This window comes from Furipterus horrens, unplaced genomic scaffold (assembly GCF_987537825.1).
Source record: "Furipterus horrens unplaced genomic scaffold, mFurHor1.1.pri manual_scaffold_4, whole genome shotgun sequence".
In the NCBI taxonomy this organism is placed as follows: domain Eukaryota; kingdom Metazoa; phylum Chordata; class Mammalia; order Chiroptera; family Furipteridae; genus Furipterus; species Furipterus horrens.
In genome coordinates this window covers 149,449,444-149,468,848 of record NW_028327174.1, presented here as the reverse complement: position 1 = coordinate 149,468,848, position 19,405 = coordinate 149,449,444, and the positions used below count along the sequence as shown (strand labels likewise).

General features: G+C 39.0%; 1 protein-coding gene across 3 annotated transcripts in view; it reads left to right on the top strand.

The window, feature by feature from the left end:
• RIC1 (RIC1 partner of RAB6A GEF complex) overlaps positions 1 to 19,405 on the top strand; it is a 140,264-nt gene that overhangs the window by 118,574 nt on the left and 2,285 nt on the right. For 2 of the 3 annotated variants that reach the window (XM_090274122.1, XM_090274121.1), the window contains exons 15-25: positions 316 to 405; positions 1,012 to 1,172; positions 2,168 to 2,306; positions 4,949 to 5,065; positions 5,529 to 6,257; positions 8,285 to 8,443; positions 8,533 to 8,669; positions 10,471 to 10,757; positions 11,699 to 11,890; positions 18,183 to 18,360; positions 18,524 to 18,712. In XM_090274122.1, coding sequence (XP_090130248.1) covers positions 316 to 405; positions 1,012 to 1,172; positions 2,168 to 2,306; positions 4,949 to 5,065; positions 5,529 to 6,257; positions 8,285 to 8,443; positions 8,533 to 8,669; positions 10,471 to 10,757; positions 11,699 to 11,890; positions 18,183 to 18,360; positions 18,524 to 18,712 — 2,378 coding nt within the window. The remainder of the gene's footprint in view (positions 1 to 315; positions 406 to 1,011; positions 1,173 to 2,167; positions 2,307 to 4,948; positions 5,066 to 5,528; positions 6,258 to 8,284; positions 8,444 to 8,532; positions 8,670 to 10,470; positions 10,758 to 11,698; positions 11,891 to 18,182; positions 18,361 to 18,523; positions 18,713 to 19,405) is intronic. The other variant, XM_090274123.1, reaches the window with a different exon arrangement.

Sequence of the window (19,405 nt, the reverse complement as noted above, 5' to 3'; positions counted from 1 at the left end):
TGTTAACCATTTTATAAAAGAGTCAAGCACCTGATAAATTATAAAGCCAGAATTTAAACCAAGATCCTTTAATGTGGGGATAATGATGCTGCATGGTACCCGGGTATTTTGAATGATGTATTTTCTGACTTAGAGAAATACTTATTTTTTCAATAGCGTATGAATCATTAATAAAAGCCCTAGAGTAATGCTTAATTGGGAATATGACAGTAGAACAGAAATAACTTCAGCTTTCATTATCTGTTTAGAATATTTTTATTGTAATTTCTGGCAGTACAAATTAAAGGTAAATTTTTTTTTTAATTTTCTTTTAAGGAGCAAAATATGATTGCGACAGGTGGCTTAGCCTGGTGGAATGATTTTATTGTCCTTGCATGTTATAACATAAGTGACCGTCAAGAAGAGGTAAGTTTCTTTCTCTCAAAAATAATGTAGTTATATTTTAAAGATATTAAGCACTATTTGATTTTATATAAAAATAATTTATTGAAAAATAAAACTTTTTAAAATCAAAAATTAGGCATTTTTAGTTATGGGGATTTTCATATCAGGTTACTACTTTAAATTTTTAAAAGGATAAACAGGACTTTTGTATAAATTCTTCTAATGATTTTTAGCTTTTAGACATTCTCTATAGTTTGTAAATAGTAAAAAATAAATAAAGTTAGAAGCAAAAATTTATAAGGGTAGATTTCCTTAGAGATTTATTAATTTTTTTATTTGAATGTTTATTTTTTGAGAAATTGCTGCTCTCCTTAAATCAGGCCTAAATATGCAGGTCTAAAAGGAGTATCATACATAATAGTAGTCTTAGTTTTGATCACTTCGTCTTTTGATTATTTGTAGAATGAGCCTTCCCTGTCAAAATATAAATGTTATCCATTTATTATTAATGCTCAGATTAGTCTTTTGACTCCTCTTACTTGAAAAATCGTCAGTAGATAAACAGCATGGATTTAGTCATCTCCAATAGACATCTTGTTTTTCCAATTTTATTTTTGTTTTCCTTAGCTGAGAGCTTACTTGCGGACATCTAACCTGGACAATGCCTTTGCTCACGTCACCAAAGCACAAGCAGAGACATTACTACTTAGTGTCTTCCGGGATATGGTAATAGTGTTTAGAGCAGACTGTTCAATATGCCTTTACAGTATTGAAAGAAAATCTGATGGGTAAGTCCATATCTATGACAAGTCACTTTTTGCTCCTATGTATCATGTTTCCTCTGTAGTTTTCATTTTTCAAAATAGTTACTCTGATTGTATGTTTAGTTTTTTGTTTTAGGAGTTAAAAAGCAAGAAATTTTAAATAGTAATACTCATATGGTAGTTATCTTTCAGCTACCAAAATAAGGAAATAAGTAAGCCTGCCCTTAACTTCTTCAAGTAATCTTACTGGATTCATTTGGAAAAAAAAATCTTAATTTGGGATGAAGTAAACCATTTAGATACTAATTTTTTCACAGCTTTTAAAACAAGAGGTTAGTAATTACCCAAGTGTTCCAGACGCTTGGGGAAGTATAAAGGATTTCCACAGTTCTGAGACCTTAGGAAGCATGTTCTCCACAGACTCACGTTTTCCAATGAGCTAGATGGCTGCAGTCTGGAGCAGGAGAAACTGACAGTCCTCTGTGCTGCCTATATTCTTTTTGGCATCTGGTTGGCATGCAGCATTTAAAACATGCCTCTTGAGTTTTATTTTGCTCTCAGATATTTCTTGTTTGTTTCTTTTTTTAAGCAGCCATGAAGTGTGTATTTGGTGAAGTGGGATAGTGATTGGGCAGTAATGTAAAGATAAAAATTAAGAAATCATAGTAGCCTAAATGGAACCCATATCCTTTCTCAACCAAATAAGTTATTTTTGTAGCTTCTTCCCTAGCTTTTTCTTTCCTTTTGCATCTTACTGTCTTGTTTCCTCATCTCCATGTGTTCTTTGGGCACATCTCCATGTGCCTCAGCCTTGTCAGTCTGCTGCTTAAAAGACGCTTGGGGAGGAGGGAATAATAGGTAGAAGGCATTTGGGTCCTCCGTAAGTATGAAATCTAATACTATTAGTAGTGGGGTAGGGGGTAGCAACCTTGCTAGCATTATTGTTGAGGTTTGTGGATTTCTTCCTCTTTTTGTTTTTATGTATTTATTTATTGTTGTTGTTGTTACTATTATTGCAGTCCAAATACTACTGCTGGTATTCAGGTTCTTCAGGAAGTCTCCATGTCACGCTACATTCCTCATCCTTTCCTGGTAGTATCTGTCACTCTGACATCAGTGAGTACAGAGAATGGAATCACTCTGAAGATGCCGCAGCAGGTACCATTCTACTATGACTCTTTAGAATTTTCATCTCAGCTTTTAAAGTTGATATTAGGAACTATTTATTTGTTCAGTAAGTAAATACTAAGTATCCAGAATATGCCTTGTATGTAGATGCTGAGTTATAGTGGCAAACTAAATAAACATGGTTCCTGCTCAACAATGAAGAAATAATAATTACATAAGTAATTATAATTCTGATGTGTGTACCAAAAAGTCGTACAGGTTACTCTAATAAGAGGGGACAACAAAAACCTGGAGTAGTCTATAAACAATCAGAGAAGATTCCTATATCATTTAAATTGAAACCTGAAGAACAAGAGGTGGTTATCTAAGAGTGGTATTTCAGGCAGAAAAACAGTAGTACAAAGGCCCATAGGTAAGAGAGAACACGACTCTCAGGGAATTGGAAGAATTTCAGAGTGACTGAAACATGGAATGTAAGTATATGAGTCCTATTGAAAATATAGGCTTTAGACTTTATCTTAAAGTCTACAAGGTTTTAAGTTGGGCATTACTATATCTAAACTTTATAACATTTATTCTAACTATAAGGATGACAAAAACTGGATGTAAAGAGAGCAGCTGGGAGACCATTGTAATGATCTAGGTGACTTGTGTTAGTGGCCCAAGCTCGGGCAGTGATAAGAAGGTGGAAGGGAGGAGGACGAATATAGAGTTTAGAGGACTTCATTAGATAATTATGAGTAAAGAGAAAGAGTTAATGCCATAGTTTCTGGTTAAAGTATATAGTGATGCCACCGGGACTCAAATTGCAGAATTTCTATTCCAAGGCTCCTTCCATTATACCAGTGATTTTCAAACTTCATGTCAATGTGGAACCATTTTCCTAGGAAAATTCTATGTAGATTTGTCATCCCTGTCTGCTCAGTCTGTTTTTCCTTCCTGTTAAGGCACTTTCATTGAACTCCTTTAAAATATAGGCCCATTTTCTCTACAAACTATTTTGTGGTAACCAGATAATCCTAGTTAATAAGGGAAAGTTCTGTTTTACAGAATTCTAGGTAAAATATGTGGAAGGAATGTAAAGATTAAAGAATCACCTGAGGAAATAACTGATTCAGGCAGTGGTTATTGTTAGGTAAAACAATCAGATGAAAGGTTGGTGGGAAACTTCACAGTAAAAGGACAAGGTGGTCATACCTAAGTCTTATTCATATAGCTTATCATCACTGAAAGTGGGAGAACCAGATGTGGCATGCTTCCTGGGGTGATGTGACATGAAGTTCCACATGCCTCTTAAACTTCCATTTTTCCTTTTCCTACCTCTATATTATTTGCTGTTTCTCATGTGTTATGGACAGATATTCAAATCTTTAGTTTTCATGTCATTATGGGCTAAATGGAGAACTGACGACTTCAAGTAAAGTTCTTGGGCTTTGTGACAGTTGCTTGGAGATTTGTGTGTGGGTATTTTTTAAATTTCTACTTCTTTATAAATTAACAACAGTTCATATGACACTTACTATCTACCTACACGTAGTCTAAAGCAACAATGAATGAGGAGCCCATCAATCTTCTGGATCCTTTCGCCATTTCTTTACACACAATCCCATGTAATATCTGAAAACAGGACAAAGGAGCAGTTTGCATAACTGCGTATATTGCAAGTAGACTACATAGGGTGCCCAAAAGCCATTGGCAGCTTAAATTCATCCTGGTAGCAAGTATCAGAGCTGGAACACAATCCCGAGTTTTCTGAATAATCATCCTTTCCTTCCTAAAATTCTTTTTTGTTTTGGTTTATGTGACATTGTGCTCTCCTGTTTCTCTTCTGGCCTTCAAAAGCTTAGATGATAGTCCTCTGCTGTCTCATCCCTGTATACTTTGCCTAAAAAACTCACGTTTCCTTCAGTTTACCAACCTAACTTTATGGTTATGATTCTGGCATATTCATATGTTGTTCAGTCATTCTCAACAATACTTTCACTTGAAAGTCTTAAGATTTTTTCAAATTTAATGGGCAACAAAATAAAACTCTTCAGTTTTCGCTCCCTAAATTAATTTCTCCTAACTTCTATCAGTGATAACCTCAACTTTTCTAGCACCTCACCTATATTCAGTACTCTGAAATCATCTTTGATTCAGTTCTCTCTTTCTACTCTTTATTTGTACAGTATCAGTGAACTTTTAAGTCAAATTGCTATTCTTCTTTACAACTGAAGGTCTGTACCATCCAGTGTTTTTCTTATAATACCCCTTAAGCTAGACAGATTGTTCTCACTTTTCCAAAAGAATTGTTCTATCAATGTCATTTACATTGCATTCTTCAACTAGAGTACCAAATCTTCTCCATCCACCCATCCTTAAAGCACCACCTCATCCTTTATGCCTTCTCTAGCTTCTCATTTTCATGAACTTCCGAAGTTCTCTTAGTTTCTCCAGGATAATTCAGTTCAGCCCTCAATTTTATATTCATTTGCTTATTAATTGCATTGTGTTAAGCACTTCCTACCCTAGCCAGAAAGCGTCTTGTACATACACACAGAGCCTAGCAGAATGACTGTACACAGTACACACTCAACATTGTTGATTATTTAACCTATAAACCTGATTAAGGAGAAAATGCTGAAAACGTACCTAGAAATTGGTATGAATTCAGTTTATTTTTCTTTCAGGCTCGTGATGCAGAGAGCATTATGCTAAACCTTGCAGGACAGCTCATCATGATGCAGAGGGACAGATCAGGCCCTCAGATCCGGGAGAAGGACAGTAACCCCAACCAAAGGAAACTTGTGAGTCAAGTGCAAGTCATTTAGAGCATTAAGAATGCATGGGCTCAGGATACGGGAATAAAAGAATTTAAGAGGAGAGTATGGTCTTGTGATTTGGAATCTGAGAAAGTGTGTAAAATTAGTCTTAAGCCTCTGGGTATAAGACTATTTGTGAAGGGTGGAGGATAAAGTCCTGAAATGATAAAATGTTCCATACTCCAGATGTTATTGCTTAGACATTATTTCCAAGTTCCAATGGCATAATGTATGAACTGGTGAAGTTCATAGGTTTTCTTTTGTTTTTAGATTTAAATACATATTCTCTGAAGGGCCAGGTTACTGTTATTAGCTCCAATTCTAAACAAATTACTCTAATTTTCCCCAAAAGTTGAACTCTCAATTTGAAAGACTTAGGAAACTAGTACCTAGGAACTTAACCTACAGATTTAATGGGAAAAAACTGATCTTGTCTCTCCTTCTCCAGCTGCCATTCTGTCCTCCGGTTGTACTAGCCCAGTCTGTTGAAAATGTGTGGACTACCTGTCGTGCAAATAAACAAAAGCGTCACCTTCTGGAGGCCCTCTGGCTAAGCTGTGGGGGTGCAGGGATGAAAGTCTGGCTCCCTCTCTTCCCTAGGGATCACCGCAAGCCCCATTCCTTCTTGTCCCAGCGGATCATGCTGCCTTTCCACATTAATATTTACCCATTGGCTGTGCTGTTTGAAGACGCATTAGTCCTTGGTGCTGTCAATGACACTTTGCTCTATGATTCTCTGTATACTCGGAACAGTGCTCGGGAACAGCTGGAGGTGCTCTTCCCTTTCTGTGTTGTGGAGAGAACCTCTCAGATCTACCTCCACCACATTCTACGTCAGCTGCTGGTCAGGAATCTTGGGGAGCAAGCCTTGCTCCTAGCCCAGTCCTGTTCTGCATTACCTTACTTCCCTCATGTGCTGGAGCTCATGCTCCATGAAGTGCTGGAAGAAGAAGCTACCTCACGGGAGCCCATTCCCGACCCTCTGCTTCCCACTGTGGCGAAATTTATCACCGAGTTCCCGCTCTTCCTGCAGACAGTCGTTCATTGCGCCAGGAAGACTGAGTATGCCCTGTGGAATTACCTTTTTGCAGCCGTTGGAAACCCCAAGGACCTGTTTGAGGAATGTTTGATGGCTCAGGATTTGGACACAGCTGCCTCTTACCTTATTATCTTACAGGTAAAAACTCTCTTCTTTTAAAGGTACAAGAATGAATGAGTTAAACTTTGGGGAAAGAAGAAATGTCCTGTTTTGGCACTTGGTGTTTAAGGAATTGATATAGTCAGTTTTTTGTTCATTTATATCTTTCCTTTTGAAGACAGCATTCTTATCACATGACAGAAAATTTCTCTATCATAAAGTAGCATTGCAGGGTTTTTAAAATCCTGTTTGCCATAAATAGGCCTAAAAACAGATTGAGTTTACATTATTTTGAATAATATTGGAGAAATGTATTACATGTATTATAATACATATAACATGCACATGTTACACAAGAATATTGAATATTACATAAGAAACATAATAAATCACTGCGTTTGTTTGACCCCCCCCCCCCCCAGCATAATAATAGACTTGTGTCCTTAGAGTGTGGAATTGATGAAAGCATGGGTCACAACAGAGCACCTTATGTTAGGCTCCCTATAGCAAGTTAGGGAGACTCAGACCTCTCACAGAGTAGTACCCTCACAGGGTTTTTTCTCAAAATAATGGGCTCTTTGAGACTCCTGAAAATTTGCTTCATTATATATTTGACAAGCCCTGGCTGGTTTAGCTCAGTGGATTGAGCGTCGGCCTGCGAGCTAAGTGTCGCTGGTTCGATCTTCCAGTCAGGGTACATCAGAGAAGGAAAACTCTGACTCCAAAAAACCTCCGCTGCCTTGCGGCATACCTCTTCAGGGGAAAGGCTAAGGGAGTAAACCCCGACAGAAAATCCGGAGCCGGAGTCCCTAAGGCGGTTTGACGTTGTAGTCAACACCGGCAACTCCTGCGGCGCACCTGAAACCAAGCTGTATTGACTCCGTCTTTCCCTTGGACCCTTCAGCTGCGAAGAGAGGGGGGGTCTGCTGCATGGGCAACAGCAGACCCTCCATATTACCCTGCCCAGGCTCTGTAGCTTCAGCGTCATCGCAAGATGTCGATTCAACACGGGAGGAGACAGATACCGTGTCACTCCCGAGTCGGACTGCACAGCCATTCTTGGCGGTGCAGATAGACTCTGAAGAAGCTACACCATCGTCTCTCGAGACGGACGGCTGCCGACGACATATTTGACAAAAGTTCTTGAGAGTTTGTTGTTCCTATCAGTCTGATATGGATTGAACAGGCTATGCTTAAAAGTCTTTCGAATGACTGCAAAGTTGTGTTCACTGATGCGAGAAGCTAACTAGAAACCTGGTTTGAAACTGCCTCAAGCAGATTTCCTGTCTGCCTATTTACTTCATGACAACTGATTGAAACTAGAGGAGAAACTCGAGCAGAGTCTGGATGGCCAAGAAATTCTGATTCCTAGGTTAGTCTTAAAAAGCCACAGAATTGTAAAAATAGAAACAAATTAATGCAGCTGTTTTTTTGTTTAAGGTCACTGCTTCGACTTTCAGTGATCTCTGAAGCAATGGAATTGAAAACTTGTTCTATCAGAATTCCTGAGTTGCTGTGGATTATCAGATAATAATTACAGTTAAATTTGTCTACTAGGCTTCTTTCCGTGAAGGTCAAGGCAGGCAGTAAAGTAAAATCTGTGAAACAATTATCTAGGATGCTCTTTGTGTAGCAATACTACATACTACTACTCAAAGCAAAGATTTTCTTTTAAGTCATATCCTTAGAAAACTCAGTCACAAGTAACTTGCTTCAACAAGTTACTTAATTCCCTCATCTGTAAAATAGGAATGATGTACGTACCTGTTTTGCAGATTAACTAGGAGGAATGAAAGAAAGAATGTATGTAAGTTTATATAAGATATCTGGTCTGTAGTGGGAGTTTAGTAAATCATAATTTATATTATACCAGCAGAGTATTTGCCTCACTTGTTCTTGTATGGCACTTTTTAATGCTCTTTTAATTTTGCTGTTAAACTGTTCCCTGCAGTGTTGCAACTTCATTTCTTTGGGTTTAGGGAACCGTGGAGATAAGAGTTGCTCATAGCTTCTCAGATTTTTTGTAGTATAAAAGGAATGCTTGTCTTCCTTGGTTGTTTTTGTAGAATATGGAAGTCCCAGCAGTAAGTAGGCAACATGCCACCCTTCTATTCAACACAGCCCTGGAACAAGGCAAGTGGGACTTATGTCGACACATGATTCGATTTCTTAAAGCTATTGGCTCTGGAGAATCTGAAACACCTCCATCCACACCTACAGCTCAGGTTAGTTGCAAAATTGCACAGCTTCTCTGGGCTGTATACCTATGTGGCACCTTTCTCTTAACTGTACTGCACATTGTATATACTCTTAGGAACCCAGTTCAAGCGGTGGATTTGAGTTCTTCAGGAATCGAAGCATCAGTTTATCCCAGTCAGCTGAAAATGTACCTGCTAATAAATTCAGCTTACAGAAAACACTAAGTATGCCATCTGGTCCTTCTGGGAAAAGGTAAATAAAAAGCTGTTACTGCTTTTAGGTCATTCTGTGAGACAGTTCACTTCAGGGTATTTCTAAAGTCCGATCTTAGGAAAACCACCACTTGATCCAATTGCACTTCTTTTTCCAATTCCCAAAAAGCTTAGGGAACCACACAAAAGACTTCTCCTTTTCTTCCTCCAAAGTTCACTTCTTTACTCTTTGTACAATTTCTGCCCCTTGTAGAATAGGTCTTGATATACCCGCTCTGAATGCAATTAACTTGAAGTTACTTCTGATAATAGAATAAAAAGATAATATGGCTGCAGCAAATACAAAAGCCTTCTGACAGTCAACAGTTTTATCCTCCTCTCCGTACCTCTTGACAAAAAGTAAAAATGTAGTCCTCATGTACTTGACTCTCCTGTGACTCTTTCGATTGGAGAAGTCATTAAAACAGAGAGCTAAGAGGAAGTGCACTGGAGGCTGAAGCCTGCATCACCCATAAATGGGTGATTGCTCCTGTGAGGTTAACTGAGCTCACACTGAACATTATAAAATAGAATTTCCTCTGGCTTGTGAGTTCCTCGTATTCCTTCTTATGTTGCATGTTCTCGACTCTTGATTTTTCTCTTCTCTAATTCTTTTATATTGTTTGTGTTGTGACTGCAGTGCCTGGCACATAGTGAAAGTTTATTTAACATTTTTTATTGCAATGTTTAACTGCTCTTTCTTATCACAGCCATTAATATCACCCCTACTTGTAACATACACACAGCCATGGGCTATATACAAGTAAAATGCAACCTATAAACAATTGTCAGGCAAACAGCTTCTCAGCCATACCCTGAATTTAAATAATGGCTAATGCATACTAGATGCTCACCATGTGTTAGGCATAGTTCAAAGCATTTGCATGTGTAGGTCTTTTAATCCTTTCAACAACCCTAAAAGGAAGATAAGGGTAGATACTGTTGTTACCCACATTGTTCAGGTGAAGAAACAGAGGCCCAGAAAATAAACTTGGTTATGTTCATAGAACTAATGAGTGACAGAGCAAAGATCTGACGGCAGGCGGTTCTGCCCCGATACTACCTCTCACTGAAAGCTCCACATTACCGTTTATATATCAATTATACCACCTCAGCTCATGTAAGTAAGGGATGATACGCTATATTTAGTCAAGTCATTAATCAATTTTTTTTAAAGGTTTTTTATCTCTAGAGAGGGGGGAAGGGAAGGAGAAAGAGAAACATCAATGTGTGGTTGCCTCTTGCACACCCCCAAGTGGGGACTTGGCCCACAACCCAGGCCATATGCCCTGACTGGGAATTGAACCAGTGACCCTTTGGTTCACAGGCCAGCGCTCGATCCACTGAGCCACACCAGCTAGGTCAAGTCATTAATTTAAAAGAAAAATTTATTTTTTATGTTGTCTACATAACTCACATTGAGAGATTTCATTTCACTTTTCTTCTTCTTAGTTTCTTTGATCTGATTTCCTCCCCTCTTTTCCTTGATCCTTTCAAATATAGTATTTATTTGCTCTGTTGCTTTCCTTCAAGCAGTTACCACCCTTTTTCCTGGTTTGCTTTGTATCCCGTTTTTTCCCATTCCATGTACTTATTCTACAAATATGTTTTAAGAGCCTGCTATGTTCCAGGTATTGTTCAACAGGTTGTGGTACCAAAGAAGACCTAAAAGTTTATCTTCCTCTTCATCAGAATTAGACCTTGGATCTCTTACCTCCTTCTCAGCATTATCAGTGCTACTGCATAAAAGAAAGTCCTCTAGGAAAGATTTTTCTATAGTTTTCTTGTGTTTACACTTATAGATGGAGTAAAGACAGTGACTGTGCAGAGAACATGTACATTGATATGATGCTTTGGAGACATGCTCGGCGTCTCTTAGAAGAAGTTCGGCTCAAGGACCTTGGTTGCTTTGCAGCTCAGCTGGGCTTTGAATTAATTAGTTGGCTCTGCAAGGAACGTGCCCGGGCTGCCCGGGTAGACAACTTTGTGATAGCCTTGAAGAGACTCCACAAAGACTTCCTGTGGCCTCTTCCCATCATCCCAGCCTCTTCTATCAGTTCTCCTTTTAAGAATGGGAAATTCCGAACAGGTAATGCAGACTTTGTGCCACTTGTACAGGAGAGTTGTATTTTACTCCAAGTATCTAGAAGTTTTGCTATTAGTTGATATTCAAAGATGTCTTTGCATTCCAAACTCAGGAAGAGATAAAAGCCCAGTTTTTGTACATCATTTAGGTCATCCACCATTTGATCAAGGATGTAAATAAAGTGGAACCTACGTCTCTTAAGACTTGTGACCTTGAAGTCTAATTTATAAATCTAACCATTGTTATTTCAGATTATCAACAAGTTGAGAATTGACTGAATATAGAAGCTACCACACTTATTGTGGGTAGGAATTTTGGGATTGGTTAATCAAAATAAACTAAATGTTACTTACCTGACGGGACTCATTCCAAAGAAATAGAAAAAAAAATGCATCTTTGAGAACCCATCTTCTAAACTAGGAAAGGACAAAATGAAACTGCATTTTGATGAAAGAAAAATTACAAGATAAAGATTTTTGGTTCAGGTCTTTTTTAGGAAGACTGTTCTAATTATCACTTAAGAAAATTCAGGGGGAGGGGAGGTGGGTGGGGAAGGGGAGAGCAATTGGGGGAAATTAGACAACTGTAATAGAAAAATAATTTTAAAAAAAGAAAATTTAAACAAAGCCTTTTATTATGGCATTGGAAACCTTGTGTCATCTTATATCCAAGAAAAATCACTTAAAACATGAACAGAATAAAATCTTGCCTAGTTCTAGTAAGATATGATATAAGATGGCTGCTAGATGGCCGTACATAGTCCTTTTTGTGACAGTCCCACTTCACTGGTTTATGGGGGGATGGTGCGGTGTAAGACAGTAATTAGCTTTGAACTTCTAGGGTTGGGGGAGTTGGAGAGAAAAGCTGAAAGGACTGAATTGGAAATGACCGTGTATGTACCTTAAATTCCCATTTTTCCCCTTTGTTTTGGACCTGCCTTGCAGTGGGAGAGCAGCTGTTAAAGTCTCCATCAGCAGACCCTTTTTCAAACCTTGAGATAGATGCTGGCATCTCTAATGTCCAGCGAAGTCAGAGCTGGCTCAGCAACATTGGCCCTACCCATCATGAGATAGACACAGCCTCATCCCATGGACCACAAATGCAAGATGCCTTCCTATCACCTTTATCTAATAAAGGTAAACGTTACTTTAAATCCTAGCTCTTCTTTACTTCCTTTGGGAGAAAGATGGTGTGCACTTCAGAAATAGTTTCACTCTTTTCTGTGAAGCAGTTCCCTTGAAAATTGCCCTTCAGTATGTGCTGGAGATGTGGATAGTTACTGGAACAAGGCCAATTTAGCCTTGACAATACTTCGCTATATTTATTTTAGGTAAAATGAAACAGATAAAATCTTATTACAGATCAGCACTAATAGATGAACTTTTGTAGTCGATTTTAATGATACAGAAATACTAACTTTGAACCTCAAGTAAGCAAAATGTTACCCATCCCCATATAAAAAATTCCATTCTTCTCATAAGTATACCTGTATCACAAAAAATTGTACTCAGTTATCTTCTTTTTGTTTCATTGATATAAAAATGTGGACATATTCTTTTTCTTTTGCAGCTTTCCTTACAATATCCTTAATTTTGCCTCTTAGCTTTTAAAATCTAAAATATTTACTATCCGGCCCTTTGCCAAAAAATGTGTGCCAACCTCTGTTCTTATAGTAATGGGTAAGTTAAAAATTGAGGAATTTTTAAAGTGATTTATTTTGCTTGGGTTTATATAATTACAGGAGCCTTAAGTAGCAATTAATATCTTATTTTCTGTGGTTTTCTTAATGGCCAGGTATTTACCTGAAGTTTGATGTCCAGTCTGTTGTCATTGTTAACTGAGCTTCTGCCATGTGGGCAGGCTTATAGCTGCCATTATTTTTTTTTGTGATAGAATACACAAAATTTATCAACTTAACCATTTATTTTTTTTTTAATCTTAATTGTTTTTTTTTTAATGTGTTTTATTGATTATAATGTTACATTTGTCCCAATTTCCCTTCCCTCTTCTCCCCTCCACCCGGTGGCCCCCCTCCCTCCAGTTGTCCCCCCCTTTTAGATCATGTCCATTAGTTGTGCATACAGTTCTTCTCAACCTCTCTCTGTCTATTCCATTCCCTCCTACCATGATCCTTAATTCCTATATCATCTCCCTCCCTCTCTCCCTTCCCCCTCCATGCTGACCTCCCCCCAATATGTTCCCCATACCTATAGTTCTTTTTTCACTCTCATTGCCTGTTTAGTTTGCCTTTGTTTCAATTCCCTAGCTTCTGTTGTTGTTTCTTGTGATGCAGTTTTCATTTTAGATTTCATAGTTTTGATCCTCCTTCTTCTAAACCAGTCCCTTTAACATCTCATATAACAGTGGTTTGGATCTAATGAACTCTTTCAGTTTTGTTTTGTCCTGGAAACACTTTCTCTGCCCTTCTATTCTGAATGACAGCTTCGCTGGATAGAGTATTCGTGGTTGTAGGTTTTTGCTTTTCATTACTTTGAATATTTCTTGCCAGTCCCTTCTTGCCTGCAGGGTCTCCCTTGAGAAGTCAGCTGATAGTCTAATTGGAACCCCTTTGTACATGATTCTTTTCTTCTCTCTTGCCGCTTTTAAGATTCTCTCTTTATCTTTAACTTTTGACATTTTGATTATAATGTGTCTTGGAGTGGTTCTCCCTGGGTCCAGTTGTTTTGGAACTCTCTGTGCTTCCTGGACCTGTAAGTCTATTTCCTTCCCCAAGTTTGGGAAGTTCTCCTTTATTATATTTTCACTTAATTTTTCAATTTCTAGTTCATCTTCTTCGCCTTCTGGCAAACCAGTGATTCTTATGTTGGACCTTTTATAGCTGTCCCAGAGGTTTCTGATCCTCTCATCATTTTCCTTGCTTCCCGTTTTTTCTCTCTGCACTGGTTGACTGTTTGTTCCTTCTCTGTGTTCTGGTTTGTTGATTTGAACTCTGGATTTTATTTCCTCACCATGTGTCTCGTATGTGGTTTTGTTCCTTTCATTATGAGTGTTTTTCGATTCTTTCTCATCTTTTTCCAGATCTTTTGTTAATTCTGTAAGCCACCTGATAACAATGGCCCTGAACTGAGCCTCTGACAGGTTTCTTATTTGTTCATCTGTCAGGTTCTTCATCTGTTGCCTGGTGAGCTGTGCCACCGGGATTTCTATAGTTGTCTGCCTCATTTTGACAGATGCGTTTTGTTTTCTTGGGCCGGCTATAGGGGGCAGTGCCCGTGTACTCGTCACGACCCAGCGACCGGCGGCAATCCGCAACCTTTTTCGCCGCGCTGTGGCCCTTTGTCGTCACAACCCAGCGACCAGCGGTGGTCCAGCAACCTTTCTCGCCGCGCTGTGGTGCTTTGTCGTCACTGCCCAGCGACCAGTGGCGATCCACAACCTATTTCGCAGCGCTGTGGCGCTTTGTGTGGGGGCGGGGGTCCAAGATGGATTCACACAGCTATTCCGCTAGGAGACCGGGATCCGTCCTCCCGCCCTCTGGGCCTCACTGTTCAAGGCGATGTGGTGGCTGCTTTCCCCAGCGTTGGGGTTGCAAGCTGCCGGGGTTCGACTGCAGCCGGGATTGTTCTCCCTGCCGCTGGGATTGTTCTCCCTGCTGCTGGGATTGTTCTCCCTGCCACTGTCCCTGGTACGACCGCAAACAGCACCACCCACTTTCGATCTTCCTGCCTGCCCAAAGGGCGCCGCTGATTTATAACTTCATACGTTGGACTTCCATGTAGTTTTATTTTCTAGAATTTCTAGTTATCTTTTGTTTTGAAGTAGTTGTACCTTAACCATTTTTAAGTGTGCAGTTAGTAGTGTTTACAATTCACATTGTTGTGCAACCAATCTCCAGAACTCTTTTCATCTTACAAAACTAAAAACCCTACCTATGTAATAATTCTCCATTCCTCCCTCCCCCATCTACTGGCAGATAGCATTCTAGTTTCTGTTTCTGTGAATTTCACTACTTTAGATACTTCATATAACTGAAATCATACAGTATTTGTCTTTTTATAACTGGCTTATTTCACTCAGCATAATGTTCTCAAAGTTCACCCCTGTTGTAGCATGCATGAACATTTCCTTTTTTAGGTAGAGTAATATTCCATTGTATGTATACATCACATTTTGCTTATCCGGCCGTCTATTAATATACATGTGCGTTGCTTCCACTTTTTGTTTATTATGAATAATACTGCAATGAACATGGGAGTACCATCTTTGAGACCCTGCTTACAATTCTTTGGGGTACATACGCAGAAGTCGGATTGCCAGATCATATGGTAATTCTCTTTTTAAATTGTTTTTTTGAGGAACCATCATATTTTCCATAGCAACTGTACCATTTTACATTTCCACCATTGTTGACAAGGGTTCCAGTTTCTCCATGTCCTCACCAACATTTATTTGCTTTTTTAAAAAAATATTAGCCATCATAATGGACATGAGGTGGTACTATTGCTTTTTTTCTTTTTTTTTTTTTAATTTTTTTTTAGAAAGAGAGGAAGGAAGGGAGACAGAGAGGGAGAGAAACATCAATGTGTAGTTGCCTCTCGCGCACCCCCAACTGGGGACCTGGCCTGCAACCAGGCTTGTGCCCTGACTAGGAATCGAACCGGCGAACCCTTTATAGTTCACAGGCCTGCACTCAATCCACTGAGCCACACCAGCCAGGGCACCATTGCTTTTTTTAAAGAGTTCATTTCAAACATACTTAAAAAGTTTAGATAATAGTATAATGGATCCTTTGGCCCCATGCATGCATCCATCACCCAGCTTCATGACCAAATTAGTTTTATCCACTTCCCCCTCCTGTTTTTTGAGCCAAATCTAACACATGATATATTTTATTTGTGAATATTTCAGTATGTATCTAAAAACTTTTAAAAAAATAACTATAATACCATTATCCCTCTAAAAATTTAATAGTTCCTTAACCATAAAATATCCAGTAAGTATTCAGATTTCCAGTTGTTTCATAATTTGTAATTTTCTTTTATAGCTTGAAATCGAGATCCAAATAAGATTCATACATTGTGCTTATGTTTTTAAATCTCTTTTTAGTGATTGTTCCCGTCTCTTTTCTTTTTCTAATTTATTCATTGAAGGAACTTGCTTCATGAATTTTCTCATAATGTGGATTTTGGTGATTGCATCTTTATGGTTTAGTTTACCAGTTTCCTCTCTATTTCTTGTCAGGTAGTCAGATAATAGCTATTTCTTTTATACGTGTATAGGTAGTTGCATGTTTTTCCATCTGAAGGCACATAATGCCTGGTTTTCTAATGACTAAAAATATCTACTACTCTGGCCAAGATGGAGGCGTAGACAGACACGCTGTGTATCCCTCCACAACTAAAAAGGAATACAACTACCTCAAAACTAGAGACAACCAGAAGTTCCAGGAAATCAAGCTGCATGGAAGTCCAACAAACAAAGATATAAAGAAGAAACATTCATCCAGACAGGTAGGAGGGGCGGAGCCAGGGCAGAGAGGAAATAGTGTGGCGGTGGCAGGCCAGGAGAAAGAGCAGGCACACGTTTTAAAAAGTCAGGAAGAACATCTGGGGAGCGCTCCCAACACCAGACCAGACTACACAGCTCACAATTCCAGTTCCAGCGAAAGTAAAGCCTCATTGCTTCTGACTGCAAACCAGTGAGGGGTTGGGGCAGAGGAAGAGACTACCGGTCTCTCCGTAGAGTCTGCTTGTTTAAAGGGCCCCCACTATCCTAGAACGTCCACAGTCCCACCTACTCTGGGAACGACGGCCAGGGCAACAGCTAGGGGGGTGCCTGTCCCTTATGGAAGTGGGAGAAGTGCCTGAAAAAGGGGCGAGTGCTGAGCAAGCAGCATCGTTCCCTCTCAGACCCCTCCCCCACATACAGTGCCACAACATGGTGAAAACCAATCACTCGTACTGACGAATACCTAAGGCTCCGCCCCTTACAACATAACAGGTGCAACAACTCTACCTAAGACACAGAGGCAAACACAGGAGCCTGTCAAGATGAGGAGACAGAGAGGTATGGCCCAAAAGGGGGAATGGATCAGGGTTCCAGTGGGAGAACTATGCAATGAGGAGATAGCCAACCTAATAGACACAGAGTTCAAAACACTATTGATAAAGATGCTCACAGGCTTGACAGATATGCTTAACTACAGCAAACACCTAAGGGAAGAAGTGAAGGCTATGCTAAATGAAATGAAGGAAAATTCACATAAAACCAACGATGAAGGGAAGGAAACCGGGGTTCAAATCAATGATTTGGAACTTAATGAAGAAAAACAGTCAACCAGTACAGAGTAAGGAAACGATAATTGAAAAAACTGAGGAGAGGCTTAGGAACCTCTGGGACAACTTTTAAACACACCAATGTCCAAACCATAGGGGTGCCAGAAGAAGAGGAAGAGCAAGAAATTGAAAACTTATGTAAGAAAATAATGAAAGAAAACTTCCCAAATTTGGCGAAGGAAATAGACATACAAGTCCAGAAAGCACAGAGAGTCCCAAACAAGCAAAACCCAAAAAGGACCACACCAAGATACATAATAATTAAAATGCCAAAGGTTCAAGATAAAGATAGAATCTTAAAAGCAGCAAGAGAAAAGCAGAGAGTTACTTACAAAGGGGAGCCTATAAGACTATCAGCTGATTTCTCAAAAGAAACTTTGCAAGCAAGAAGAGACTGGCAAGAAGTACTTAATGTGATGAAAAGCAATGACCTACAACCAAGATTACTCTATCCAGCGAAGCTATCATTTAGCATGGAAGGACAGATGAAGTGCTTCCCAGAAAAGGTAAAGCTAAAGGAGTTCATCATCACCGAGCCATTATTATATGAAATGTCAAAGGGACTTACTTAGGAAAAAGAGGATCAAAATTATGAACATTAAAATGACAACAAACTCAACAACTATCAATAACTGAATCTAAAAAAGAAAAACAAAAACAAACTAAGTAAACAACCAGAATAGGAACAGAATCATAGGTATGGGATCATTTGGCGGGTTATCAGCTGGGAGGGGGAAGGGGAAGAAATGAGGAAATGGTACAGGGATTAAGAAGCATAATTGGTGGTACAAAATAGGGGTAAGTTAAGAATAATATAGAAAAGGGTGAAGACAAAGAACTTACATGCATGACCCATGGACATGAACTAAGGGGGTGGAGGGGATTGCTGTAGGGAAGGGGCGTACTGGGCAGAGGAGAGCAAAGGGGAAAAAAAATTGGGACTACTGTAACAACATAAAAATACTTAAAAAAATATATCTACTGTTAATATAGCGTGGGGATTTTAGCAGTGGATTTAATGTTTGGTTTCAAAATCTTTGGGAGAAATCCACGTCTGAGAACAGCCAATATTTAAAATTCAATTAAAACATTTTTTACATTTAGTTTATAACTTTTGGCACTTCTTCATCAGGTGATGAGTGCAGTATTGGTTCAGCTACTGACTTGACTGAAAGTAGCTCCATGGTGGATGGGGACTGGACGATGGTGGATGAAAATTTCTCCACACTCAGTTTAACTCAGTCAGAGCTAGAGCACATCTCCATGGAGTTGGCGAGCAAAGGGCCTCACAAATCCCAGGTCCAGCTTCGGTGAGTTTCTCAGCATTTTTAAAGCACAGAATGCCTACTTGGGATATTGGGACAAATAAGGTACAGCGGCTACTTTCCTGATAATGATTACGTTCCTGTGAACATTGTAGATTCTTCGTTGTTCCATATTTCCTTCTCAGTTATTTTGTTTGTTTATATATAGGTATTTGCTACACATCTTTATGGAGGCAGGATGTCTGGACTGGTGCATTGTCATAGGCTTGATTCTTAGAGAATCCTCAATAATCAACCAGATTTTGGTTATTATACAGACTACGGAGGTAGATGGAGAGATGTTACAGAACATAAAGACAGGGCTGCATGCAGTGGACCGATGGGCCTCTACAGATTGGTAAGTGCTGGTTTCCTCAGGCTTCTTTCTTGGCTGTCCTGTCACATTAACGCTTCACTGTGGTTCATTTATTAGGAGATTTTTAGGTTGGTCAAAATAAAAATGCATAGGTTCATTTTTAAGGCTATTTTCTTTAATTACCATTCTGTACCAAACATTAAGATAAGTAATATCCAGTGAGATAATGTTGGACATTTTTAAATGAAAGTGCGTATCACTGAGTTCAGGTTGATGCTGTATAAATGATCTTAGAATTAAGACTGGAACCTCAGATTTGTAGTTTTGTGAAATTAAAGATAATAACCTAAAAATGTCTACTTGAAGATAAAAATGTAAAGTTTTTGTGAGTTTAACATTCCATGGCAGCTACTAAGCAAGCCCAAATTCAGAATAGTGAATGGTAATAAAACTCTTAATAGGATGATCTAGAATTAGTTTAAACAAAAAAGAGAGAGAGAGAGTAGTGGATGAAGCTGTGTATGGATTTGGGGTCTTCCCTTACTTGGATCTAGTTTTCCTTAATTGATAAATTCATTCAGGTTCTCTGAATGTTCTTTTTGAAGTCTAAGTTCCTATTGGTATTTAAACTGTGGAATATGATTTTTAATTGTAATAGTAGATAATTTGCTCCTAGTGCTCAGAAATGTAAGACATACTAATGCCACACACAGCCCCCTCTGTGCTGGTTTGGGC